This window comes from Hylobates moloch, unplaced genomic scaffold (genome assembly GCF_009828535.3).
Source record: "Hylobates moloch isolate HMO894 unplaced genomic scaffold, HMol_V3 SCAFFOLD_13, whole genome shotgun sequence".
NCBI classification, from domain to species: domain Eukaryota; kingdom Metazoa; phylum Chordata; class Mammalia; order Primates; family Hylobatidae; genus Hylobates; species Hylobates moloch.
Window position 1 is genome coordinate 103,194,690 of NW_026652288.1, and position 13,663 is coordinate 103,208,352.

The following is a 13,663-nucleotide window of genomic DNA, read 5'->3' on the forward strand; positions in this document are numbered from 1 at the left end:
TAGAAGAATTAGGTATTCACTTTAGAGAGGTGAATACAATTTCTTGTAGACTATGCTCTCAGCTCCTAGATTCTCCTAGCATTATAAGCAATGGCTTAGTAATTGTACTAAAGTGTAAACATTCTTCCCCAGAAGACAGCTATCAAAACAAACTGTGTGTCACTGGTGATTGCAGGCCAGGGTCAAGGGTGTTCCTTAAGATTTAGATTGTTTTAGACTGATTCTTCCACAAAGTTATGTGAATCTGAACAAGTCATTTACAGTCAAATTATTTCATCTATAAAATGGGGATGTGATAAGGATTCCGTAGGAATAGATTTTTAAGTATTTAAAGTATATAGCAACATGTAAATTGAAGTTATTACGAAATATTTTTCAGCTTGTGGCAACATATGATGTGCTGTTCATGATACCAGATCCCACCGATGGACTATGGTATCAAAATAAGGTACCAGAAAGGATTTCCTTCATATTCTCCTTAGTGACTTCGAAATAAGGTAGACACACATACAATATTCATCCCTAATATATATCTCTTTGTACCTTCCCCAAACAATAACTAGTACTAACTAACCTACAGCCACAAATCCTAAGCCTTTTTATTCCTATCCCTCTCCCTTTATCCAGTTATGTCTTTAAAAGGTCACCTTATTCTGTAGGGCCTCTAGGTATCTGAACGGCTTCAACCAATTTAGGCATGATAGATGAATAGGAAAAAGATACATAGGCCCTGAATAGGAAGGATCCTGGCAATTCAGTAGTAATGCCTTCATAGATAAAGGGATTAGATAGCACAAGCAATAAACTGTAGGAATGATCCAACAAGAACTTGCATTAAAAATTGAAGCCAAATCCCAAGAAATCATGTCTAGTTAAAGGAGAGTGTTAAGAATTAAGTGCATATCATGGCCCTTGAAATGAAAGCAGCTGAATGAGAAAATGTAACTGTGAAGCTCAAGTTGAAAATAGGTAACCACACAGACTGAAGTTAAGTTTAATTTAGATTGAAAGTGAACCAGTACAAGAAAGCAAAAAATTCTAAAGAGAATTCCTTAAACGCCTAAGGCTGAGATTAATTCTTAAAAATAATAATTTCAAAATACATTTAATATATTACACACCATTTGTAGGGAGCAACAACTGGCAGGTCCTAACAAAGGACTCTGCATGGACTCCAGTGACAAACAGACAAGAGGTGAAAACTAACAGGCAAGTCCTAGAAAGGACTCTGCATGGACCCAGTAACAAACAGACAAGAGGTGAAAACTAACAGGCAGGTCCTAGAAAGGACTCTGCATGGACCCAGTAACAAACAGACAAGAGGTGAAAACTAGCAGAATGCCTGCATCAACTGTACTGCTCCTTTCGTACTTTTCAGAAGGCATGTTTTACAACGGCAAGTGCTTCTGTTTACCCACTGAAAGAAGCACACAAGCTGCTAATAGTAACGGCAATCGAGTTTTATGGTTATATTTCTGCTAAGTATAATCTTAGTACATTTTTAAATCATCCAGTGGCCAAAAATAGTGTTTATTATTTATTCTAGTAAATTGGAAATTAAACAAGAATACAAAATTTCTTAAACCTTTTTTAAAAAGTTTTCCAAACATATAGAAGATGCATCTTTAGAAACAGGCAACTAATATTCTCCCTTTCTCTTTTTTAATTGCAACAGTGTGGATAGGGTAGATCTCTAAAATTAACTTTCTTGATAGAACTGTCTTGCTTGCAAACCAGTCTGAATACCAGTTTTCTTCAAATTAAAAAAAAAAAGCAATGTTTTTTCATAGATGTTTTTAGCTACCCTTACATGTGTTCAACATTTCCTTGAAATTTAAAAATGTTAAATAAAATGTATACCAACGCTAATGATTAAATTCACCTTATAAGAAGTTATCTGTAGTAAAAAATCCTTTTAGAAATACCGTGGCAAACCTTCTATGGAAGGTTTTTCATCCCGTAGCATGGTTCTAATACAGTTCTTAGTAACATAGTTATTAGTATGGTTATACAGCAATATATAACTAATAAATAATAATAGTTATTTTTAAAATAAGTTATTTTTTAAAGTTCTTAGTAACACAGTTATTAGTATAGTTATATAGCAATATATAACAATAAGTAATAGTATAGTTATTTTTAAAATAAGAAACATCAGTTCCAAAAATGAGGCAAAAAAAGGAAAAATCACCAGTAAGATCAGATTTTAATCTTACCTGTACAAAACATAAAGTATTAAAACTTGCCCTACAAACCAACAGGGTAGAAGTGACAAATAAGATAATGTATGAGAAAATGCCTTATAAATGCAAATGAGACAGAGACGCTAATAGCTGTGACTCCTATGACATACCGAGATCTGTGACCTGGCATCTTGCCCACTAGAACACTGCCACCTCGTCATAACTGCAGCAAAAGAATACTTGCTATTTGCTCCAAGATACTGCAGACGTCTAAAAGTTGTTCCATATATTAGTGTATTCTCAATTTTTTTAATTGGCAATTTATATGTAGTAACTGATTTTTTCCATAAACTCTAATTTTGATCAATCAAAATGGTATATTCTATTGCCATAGACAAGTCCACAAGGGCACAGGCCTCCATTCAGTATACTGGCCCCTTCTGCAATAGCATGCAAAGATACTAGAAATGGCGAATCCCAGAGGTGAACACAGGCCACACCAGCGTCGGAAATGAAGATGGCCGATGCTGTGCAGACCGCCCGGGAGGAAAGTATAATCCCTACTGTTCCAACTGAGGAGCCTGTCTCCGCTTCCATTCCTAACTCCCTCCGCGATGCGCTGAGGGATCTCCGCCTCTGCTCCCAATCCTAACTCCCTCCGCAATGGGCTGAGGAACCTCCGTCTCCGCCCCAGATCCTAACTCCCCCCCGCAGTGGGCTGAGGAACCTCTGTCTCTGCCTCTAATCCTAACTCCCTCCGCAATGGGTTGCAGAAATAAAAGCTGGAGCCAGAGGCACTAGGATGTGAAAAACAACAGTGTTTAACACTGGTGGCTTGAAGTTTAAATTTAGGTTGGCAACTACCAATGAAAGTAAAACAAAACAGTAAACATCTAAATCACTAAGTTCATTCTGTCTGTGAAGATCTGGTTTACTGTGGCAAAGACAGTTACAATTATTCTCTTCTACATTAGTTTTAAAGGGGCAAGGCAGGGTGGAAATCACAATAAATGCCAAACTTACAATTTTTGTAGCAAGGTTGCCTGAAGGGTTTTCCTTTTGAAAAGGCAATTGCCACTATGAGGTACTGAAAACTGGAAATAAAAAACACTGTGGTATTTTCATAATTTTGTATATTATGTTCATCAAGTTCGGTTTCATTGTCCACGTGTGAAGAATTCCAAAACTGGCTTCCTGTTGTATTACAAGCACTAGAACACATGCAAAAAATGTTTGCATTAGTAAACATAATACTCATTTCCCAAAAGAAACCAATCTGACCTTAATTGCCCTGAATCACTATCATAACAAATAGAAATATGATGATATTTACAGCAAAAGGTCCACCAATGTCAATGTAAGAGATATAAAACAGGTACAAGAGTATGAAGGGTGTTCTCTTCAGTCAGACATCCCAATCACTTAAAAAAATTAGAATCAAGTAGGAAATATTTAATAAGCCCCCCTCAGTTTTTTAATTTTGGGAGTAATTTTAGCAGAGTGAAAGCAGACAGACAATGGGCTTGACCCAAGCACTATCACTTTTCAGTGCTGAGGAAATATTATTTACTCTCTCTGAGCCTACCTCCTCGCTGGTAAATGTTGGTACCTACATCACAAGTTGACTTGTGCAAATGCCTAGCAAGCCCCCGGTGCTGAGATGTCCCTCAATATTCTCCAGCTATGGCTGTCCCTCATTTCTACTTTCAGGTAGGCAGAACCATCAGGCACAGAAACAACTACCTATGAGAAGTCCCCAACAATCATTACTAAAGCATTAACTATAAACACAAGTAAGTGCTCACAAAATGTGATTAACAGATTATGCTGCAAATGAACTATGGAAAGATTCTTAAGAAAATTCCACCTCTTTTTTTTTTTCATGTGCAGTGTTTCTATGCATATATTAAAAAAAGTAATGTTAAATCTCTTAAAATCTTCTAAAAATTTTAAAGATAATACCCCTCGATCAAGCAAACTAGAAATAAATGTTTACATCTGAAAATTTAATTCTGCAAAATTAACACATTTAATTAATTAAAATGATGTTATAATTTGTGATCCGTAGAGCACTCTACACTCTACGAATAGCAAATGCGCCTAATTTATTTTTCCCCATAAGTTTTAAAATGCCATTTCCAAAACTGGGCATAAAGGAGGCATAAAGAAGAAAGATTAGAAGTACAAAACACTCTGGGTTTAGAAGAGGCCCCAGAGACTAATTTCAACTTTCTTATTTTACAGATAAGTAAGGCTTAGTAGCAAATTAAGAAACTGATCTAAGATCCCCATTTTGGTAGGATTATTAGGATTTTGCCTGAACATCTTCCCAAAGACAAGAGTGACCGTGATATACAGGCAAATACAGGCCAAATTATGGAAGTGTTTAAAGCAGCCTGCATGCAAACTTTGTCTCAAAAAACAATCTCTTGGCTCACTGCAACCTCTGCCTCCCAGGTTCAAGTGATTCTCCTGCCTCAAGCCTCCCAACTTGCTGGGATTACAGAAAGGCGCCACCAAGCCCGGCTAATTTTTGTATTTTTAGTAGAAACAGCGTTTCACCACGTTAACCAGGCTGGTCTCAAACTCCTGGTCTCAAGTGATTGAACTCCTGGTCTCAAGTGATCTACCTGCCTCGGCCTCCCCAAAATACTAGGACTACAGGTGTGAGCCACTGCACCCGGAGCAAACTTTTATATTAACTTCTAAACTCATTTTTATATCATATATGTTGCACATATTTTATATAGATTTTTACATAGATTGACCAACTTACTCTGATTTTGGATGCCACACTTCATACCAAGGTTGCTGCTTGACCCAAAAAAAACCCAAAGATTGAAATCCAATGCAGATGATAATCTGAGACAAAACGGAGAAGAGAAGGGCCCCAGATATAAGACCCGAAGGTGGTCTTTGTGCCACAAGTTCCTTCCAGGCAGGATTTAAACTCACTATATTGAAAAGAAAAAGAGGAAAGGTTTGTATCTACATTAATCTGTCACTATATAAGGCATAACTAGATTCATTTAGGAACTTTAAAAATTTGTTTTTGCCTAACAATTCTTTAATACAAAAAATCTTCAAAAACCAAGCCACATATCGTACATATTTAAATATTCTGTAAAAGTAAACAGTGTAGGCTTTTTGAAAAACGCCTCAGGAATAATTTTTACATTTCTATTGAAATTCAGCAGTAATATTAACAAATAAAACTAGGCCAGGCATGGTGGCTCATGCTTGTAATCCCAGCAATTTGGGAGGCCATAGTGGGAGACTCACTTGAGCCCAGAAGTTTGAGACCAGCATGGGCAACATAGTGAAACCCCATCTCTACAAAAATAAATAAATAAATAAATAATTTTAAATTAAAAAAATAGTAAAACTAAATATAAACACAATAACTATAAAGTTAATCATCTCATATATTTGAGACCATTATATTCTGAATCTTTAATTGCAAAACTACAGTTAAAATAATACATACTTCTTCCTCTTACGATATTAACAATGTTTGAAGCAATATAAACATAGCAGAAACATTTTTCAAAAAGGCTTTCATTACTTATTAAGGTGGTATACACAAGTTTTCCACTATAAAGTTTCTATTTTTCAGCTGGGCACAGTGGCTCATGCCTGTAATCCCAGCAATTTGGGAGGCCGAGGCAGGCAGACCACTTGAGGTCAGGAGTTAAGAGACCGGCCTGGCAAACACGGTGAAACCCCGATTCTACTAAAAATATAAAAATTAGCCGGGCATGATGGTGCCCACCTGTAATCCCAGCTACTCAGGAAGCTGAGGCAGGAGAATCGCTTGAACTCGGGAGGCAGAGGTTGCAGTGAGCTGAGATCGTGCCACTGCACTCCAGCCTGGGTGGCAGAGACAGACTCTGTCTCAGAAAAAAAAAAAAAAATTTTCTATTTTTCCCTTTGTAACTAGCACCTTGTGAAAAGATACTTTGAGACTGTGAAAATCCTGCTTCTCATCAAACTTTCACTAGTTTTATCATCTACTAAAGATAAGTGGTTCTCAACTAGAGGATTTTGTACCCCAAGGGAGCATCTGGCAATGTCTGGAAATATTTTTTGTTCTAATCTAGGGGACTACGAGAAAATAGGCATAAAGGACACTGTTGAGAAAAATAACAAAACCTGAATATAGATTTTGCACCAGATATTATATCAGTGTTAAATTTCCTGATCTTTACAACTGTATTTAGTTATATAAAAGAATGGTTTTGCTTTTAGAAAATATACACTAAAATTGTCAGAGGCAAAAGAGCATAATGACTCAAAACTTATTTTCAAATATTTCAGGGAAAAAACAATAGAGACAGAACAATAAAAAAATTGGCACAAGATATAAACAACTGGTAATAAAATAACATACAAGGAATCTGGAGAGGTGTGAGTTATGTTACAACTGTTGATGTAAATTTACAAAAATTTAATAAGTCACATCAGAATTTCATACACTATAAAAATCAATAACAAAGCAAAATACTCACTTGTAAATACCACTACCAAAATGATTGCCAGATCAATGAAGAGAAACTGGAAGTCTCCTAGGTTACTTAAGATCTACGGAAGTAATTTTAAAAACATTATTAGTTTTGGGGAATTAATTTTATAGTGTCCCCAGGTTTTATTAATAGTTTGGATTTTCCCTATAATGACAACTTAAAAATGACACTTGGACCTGCTTAAAAATGGAAATATATGTCTCTGAAATTAAATATAACATATATTTACAAATATTTGATTTAGTATATTAGTATAAAAGGCATCTCCTTAATATTCGTTCAATAGGCCAGGCACGGTGGCTCACACCTGTAATCCCAGCACTTTGGGAGGCCGAGGCGGGCAGATCACGAGGTCAAGAGATCAAGACCATCCTGGCCAACATGGTTTTTTTTTGGCAAAAAGAAAACACAAACATTTACTCAAAATATTCAACGTTGTAAATTAGTATCTTCATCTAATACCATCCCTTCTGATACTTCCTACAAATGGTCAAATGGGATAGTGTCACCATGAGTCTTTAGGATGTCAAAACACTTTGATCTGATAGGGTACCTGTGGCCATTGCCGTTTATACTTTTTCTCCAAATGCAAACCATTCTCCAAATTCAACAAACCACTGTTGAAACATCTTTTCTCATTTTAACTTTTTCAATTTGCTACTCAAACTACAGTAAATTGAAGGTAAATTTATAGGTACTACTCACATAAACAATTACTAATGGATGCATTCAAAATCAAAAACATATACTCAACATCTTAATTTACTGTGCACATTGTTATCTCTGCACACAATGTTAATACTCACAGAATACAGCAGAGTAACACTGAAGTACTGGATAATGCTGTACAATGCCATGAATTTAAACACACAGAAGGAAGTTATTAAAGCAGCACGGCCTTCCCTGTGAAAAGAAATCAAATGTTGGCATATGAATAAAAGCATTTAAAACTCATTTTCCGAACCACAATTTTATCTTGACAGATGAACATCAACATTCAACAGCTACAACAAAGTGTTTATCCACCAAAAGAACTAAACCAAATGAGGAGTAGCAATCAATCTGTTACTAGTAAGTTACAGCTCAAATGTGCTAATCTGCTAATATTAAACAAATTCATATTACTTTTTATGATAATTTTCTCTTCTGTATTATTAGAGACAGAGAAAAAGGGATGAGAAAAATTTTAATTTGTACTACCTGATAAGGTTTGGCACACAGGAAATACTAGGAGTTTTAGAGGTAAAGGGAGATGCCACTGAAGCTTCGAGCTCTGATAAGGAAATGCCTCCGTGTGCCCTCTTCAAAGCCTAATAATTTTAAGAAAACTGGTTAAGTTTTGTCAATATGATTTAGGCTAGAGTAAGAACTACAAAAGTAAATCACAAAAACTATACTTACACCACAATCATTTGCGCCATCACCACACATCCCAACAAAATAACTAAGAAACAAAACAATGTTAAGAATTAATTTCTTAAACTACAAAACATTTAACTTATTAAGACTTTTCTATTATAGTATTATAAAGAGCTAACACACCAAGATTCCCCCAGTGGAACTATGAATCTTTTCACTATAATGAACACAGGTGTGCTGCTTTGCAAACAGCACCAGACCGCAAGTGAAATGAGCTAGGTTATTGTCCTATTTCTGTCACATTATCGGCAAATCATTTTGGTGTCTCGATTTCCTCATCTTTAGAGCAAAGCGCTGTGCCTGCAGTCTTTAGTATGGCTACTTTTAAAGTTATCAGTAAAAATTTATCCCTTAATAACCTGAAACATAACTGTTTACTAAAATGATTAGCCACTTCTATCAAGATAGAGCACCTGAAAGAATGAAGTCATAGAGAAAAACCTGTGGATACTGCACTTTAGCTAAATAAAAAGCACATGAGACTCTTTTAAAGAGGCACTTAAAGTTCTCATCTATCTTATAGATCACAATTATATATATATGAAATATTAGCATAAAAAACATATAAAAATTATTTTTCTGATGCTGAAATGAAACCATAATTCATCAAAAAACAAAAAAAGACTTACTCAACATTTTGCAATGCTTCTATCAACTGTGTCTTCTGATCAGGTGCCATACGAGCAAACACGGTGCCGTGCAACATCAACTGGAAAAAATAATATAAATTTCTTAAAAATACTGTTCACAATGTATTCATGTGAACACATACATACACCCAAATTACTTACCTTAGGAACAAGGTCTTGAAAATGCTCCAGTATCACTGAAAATGATTTTCCATTCATTGCAAAATGATAACGAGTCATTTGAAGATCCTCTAAGCTATCATGGACCAATTTAATCGGAATAGCCTGTGTATATGAGACATTGGGAACAATATTTAGGCAACCAAACGAAGTAAAACAATTCTATTTTAAACATATTTGTTCTAAAACTGAATTCTTTCATTTGATATGTTCCACAACACAATGAAAGCCTGACATTTATTCAAAGTAAAAAGAAACTCAAATATCAGCTTCAATTTGAAACGATGCATGAACTGAGTATGATGGACCACCTGCAACATTTACCACTAGTTACTTGAAGAATACGATGAACATCTGGAATTCTTGTACTTTAAAACTGTGCTTCTCATCTTAGCTAAATATCAAAATTTGAACATTGAGATTCCTGGGTCTGTCCCAGTCCTAATGAAACATAATCTCTGAAAAAATAGCCCAGACTTCTGTTTTCATTTAGTTTTTGCTTTACTGTGTTTTAACGCACCACTTTTATTTTTTCAGACTAAATTTAAATCAACAAACTTTAAAAGGGACACTCAATCTTGACCTTACCTCTGAGTCAATTGCTGATGGATGACTGCACTGCGTGAGGGAGTCTGCATAATGCCAATTTATTTTGGCAACTTTCCCATCCTTTGGAGGTAATGCTTCAGCAATAATCACTTTATCCTGAGGTAGAATCATTCCACAATCTCTGGCCACAGAGACAGCAGTCAACATACTGTCACCTAATTTTCAAAATATTTTAAATGTATTAAAATTAAAATGGAAACGTGAATGTATCAAACAAGTACTTGCTGAGAATCTACTACAGTGTCCATGACTGGGCTGGAGAATAACGATAATGTATGGTTCTTCCCCTCAGAGTTTAAAAATAACAAAATTGGAGCATACTTATCAAAAGAAGCCTCAAATAATGCAAGCACGTATAAGCCAAAGAAAACATCTCACCCACAATTTTTAAAGCCAAATATAATTCTCAATCTTTCCCAGTCGTGCACTATTTGTATCTACACAATACCTGGCACAGTGCTACACACAGATCAGGTGGCTCAATAAATACTTACCGAAATAACTTTGCAAAGTGACTAGTGGTCTGTGCAAGAACACTAGCACCATATCATAGAAAATGATGAATTACAAAAGCAAGATTACACAAAACAAAAACAAAAGGTAAGACAGGTAATAAGAACAGGTGTAAACGAGAAACAAGAGAGACAACTTCTCAGTCATGAGAAGAAAGAAGAGCAGCAAGAACAGGATCTTAAAGGAGAAGCAGACAAAGGTTTGTGGATCCCACTGCTACCAAAACAGAAGAGCGAGATATTCCTTTCCTCAATTTCCACACACTATTTCCAAGAATATCTTCCTATGACCTTTGGTTCACAAAGCCATATTCTGGCAAGGGGAAAAAAATAAATAAATAAAAGAGGAGGACGAGGAACAGGTGAAAAGTGTCTTGACAGAGAAGACATAAGAACTAAGAACGGCTGGGATGCTAACAGACTTAGTTACCTTGAGTTATATGGTAAAATTATGTTATTAGATAGATCTCAAGAGTCTAAAACACAAAAATGTATACAGACTTTCTCCATATTAGTCTTACTGAACACGTAAGTGCCATTAAGTATCTTAAATCTGATTATCTGCTAAGAAAAAAAACAAAAAACAGAGCTACCACAATTTCACACAGCTAAGGACTAAGAGTTATCTATTATTATTAGCAGTATAGTAACATCAGGAGAATCGCTTAGATGTACTAGAAAAAAAAAAAGTAGGCTATTTCACTAGAATTCAAGCTAGGGTAATAAACAATACCTTACATATAAACATTTCATGCTATCAAATATCTATTAACCATTTTCTATGTACCTGACAGTTCTAAAAATTGCAAAGGACTCCACCATGAGTAAAACACACTCCTAACCCTCAAGAATCTTATATTATAGTACAGAAAATAAATCTACAAATAACACAAGGTACAGTAAGTGCTACAAGAAATATATGAATAAAGAGAGAAAACAAAAAGGAGTCAAGTTTAAATTTTTACAGTGTACTTTTACTATTCTACTATACTGTCTATAAATAGGATTCACTAGACCTCAAAAAGAATAAGACAAAGTTATCTTGCACTTGGGAAAATATTCAGAGCTAAAAGAGAACTTAGGTTGAAACCACTATAGACTATAATAATATGATTTTATAACTGATTATCCCTCAATATTACATAACTTCAGCTCTGTCACACTCCATTTGTTTCTGTGTTCTTTTATAAAGTCTAACCTGTGACCATGACGGTGCGAATGTTGGCTTTATGCAAATCTTCAAGTACTGCAGGGGTTTCTTGCTTTAATTTGTTCTGCATTATAATTAATCCCATAAAATCCATGTTATTCTCAATTGCATCTCTGCAGAAAAAGAAGTTTCAACACATAATGGTTTAGTCAACTGAGTAAGCAACTTATGTACACAAACTTAAAATATCTAAGCAATTAAAAATGTCTATAAGTTATAATGCAGTTTAAAATATCTATAAATGAAAACATTTTATATGCTGAATAAACCACGTGTGTTCAAGAGTTCAGTATCTCAATATAGTAATCATTTGGAAATGTATGTCACTGTACAATAAATAATTCTAATACTAAGGAATATTCATCTTGTGTAGTATCCAAAAATAAGCATAAATCTATTCTTTACTACCCTCTACAACATATCTTAATTTAAATGTTAAGTGAAAAAGAAAGAATTGTGCCACAGGCACATTCAATACAGTTTTCGTGGCTTCATTATCAAGTCTCAGATCAATTCTATAAAACAATTACTGATCCTGAAAATGTTACACAAGAACCATTAGCAATCCAACAATGAGATCTACTTGGGACCCAGAGATGGGTCTTTGAAAATATTACTAATATAGTTATCAAGATGCTATTCTTTAAATAACTGAGTATCAAGAACACACCAGGCACTATGCTAGTCACTGGGAGGTTAAAGACAAAAGGGGATGATCTCTACTCTCAAGAAACTTGGGTGGGGAAACAGACATGCAACCAGAGATGCACACAAAAATAGTAGGCGCTTTAGCACTATAAAAGAGATGAAGTCTGTTCAGTGAGAGTTACGTTCTTAAGAAATCTCAGGTCAGGCACTGTAGCTGATGCCTGCAATCCCAGCACTTTGGGAGGCTGAAATAGGAGGACTGCTTGAACCTAGGAGTTTGAGGCCAGCCTGGGCAGCATAGTGAGACCCCATCTCTACAAAAAATGAAAAAAATAATTAGCTGGGCATGAAGGCATGTGCCTGCAGTCCCACTACTAGGAAGGCTTGAGGAGTGAGGATCATTTAAGGCCCAGGTGGTCAAGTCTGCAGTGAGATGTGTTTGTTCCACTGCACTTTGGCCTAAGCAACAAAGAGAGACCCTATCTCAAAAGAAACAAAAAAAGAAAACAAACAAAAAACACCTCAACCTACCTAAATTATATCATAGAAATATTTTTCTCAATGGGGAAGGAGGAGGGTCTGAGGTCAGAGACTAGAATTTCAGACTTGGAATAACCAAATGATTTTTCTAACAAAATTCCAGTAAAAGTTGCTTGAAGTACGTATCTATGAAATGTAAAATCTTTGAAACACCTAATTTCTAACAATGGGTGGTAAGGATATTAGAGAATAGTTGAGAAAATTAATATAAATCAAACTGCTGGTGGTAACAGCAGGAAAAAGCTTTGAAACCTGAAATTGTATTTCAAAGCGCAAAGTTGTATCAATGTGAAGATAATGTGTCAAAAGCACTAAGCCATTTTCCTTCAGGCACTAGTTTCTGGCTTCAGCTCGTCTCCTAACTCTCTCATACCATATGAATGATACAGGTCATGGAAATCTTACCCTCTAGTTAGTGAATAGTCCAATATTCAAGATATAAAGGCTTAAGCTACAAGGGAAATGCTAAAACCTGTTCCTACAAGGTAAAATGGAAACACAGAGGACTTGGTGGAAGGGTAAAGAAGAAAGGGAGTAGAGAAAGAGAGGAAAGTTAACAAGGAGGAACAGGGTATCCTCAGCACAAGGAACAGTCTATCCAATGTCACGGAAGGATGTCTCAAGATGACACGCCTAAGAACTATAGGCAGCCGGGCGCAGTGGCTCACGCCTGTAATCCCAGTACTTTGGGAGGCCAAGGCGGGCAGATCACGAGGTCAGGAGTTCAAGACCAGCCTGGCCAACATAGTGAAACCCTGTCTCTACCTAAAATACAAAAATTAGCTAGGCATGGTGGTGTGCACCTGTAGTTCCAGCTACTTAGGAGGCTGAGGAAGGAGAATCGCTTGAACCTGGGAGGCAGAGGTTGTGGTGAACTGACATCGTGCCACTGCACTCCAGCCTGGGCAACAGAGCAAGACTCCATCTCAAAAGAAAAAAAAAAAAGAACTAGGCCGGGTGCGGTGGCTCACGCTTGTAATCCCAGCACTTTGGGAGGCCGAGGCGGGCGGATCACGAGGTCAGGAGATCGAGACCACGGTGAAACCCCGTCTCTACTAAAAATACAAAAAAATTAGCCGGGCGTGGTGGCGGGCGCCTGTAGTCCCAGCTACTCGGAGAGGCTGAGGCAGGAGAATCGCGTGAACCCGGGAGGCAGAGCTTGCAGTGAGCCGAGATTGCGCCACTGCACTCCAGCCTGGGCGACAGAGCG

The 13,663-nt window shown here is 36.3% G+C and overlaps 1 protein-coding gene across 7 annotated transcripts in view; it reads right to left on the reverse strand.

The window, feature by feature from the left end:
- The window catches only part of ATP13A3 (ATPase 13A3), an 84,879-nt gene that overhangs the window by 19,568 nt on the left and 51,648 nt on the right, over window positions 1-13,663 (reverse strand). For all 7 annotated transcript variants that reach the window (XM_032171923.1, XM_032171921.1, XM_058426384.1 and 4 more), the window contains 10 exons: window positions 11,254-11,378; window positions 9,523-9,698; window positions 8,917-9,039; window positions 8,755-8,834; window positions 8,108-8,150; window positions 7,907-8,016; window positions 7,513-7,609; window positions 6,692-6,764; window positions 4,960-5,137; window positions 3,207-3,394 (listed from right to left, as the gene is read on the reverse strand). In XM_032171923.1, the coding sequence (XP_032027814.1) occupies window positions 3,207-3,394; window positions 4,960-5,137; window positions 6,692-6,764; window positions 7,513-7,609; window positions 7,907-8,016; window positions 8,108-8,150; window positions 8,755-8,834; window positions 8,917-9,039; window positions 9,523-9,698; window positions 11,254-11,378 (1,193 nt within the window). The remainder of the gene's footprint in view (window positions 1-3,206; window positions 3,395-4,959; window positions 5,138-6,691; window positions 6,765-7,512; window positions 7,610-7,906; window positions 8,017-8,107; window positions 8,151-8,754; window positions 8,835-8,916; window positions 9,040-9,522; window positions 9,699-11,253; window positions 11,379-13,663) is intronic.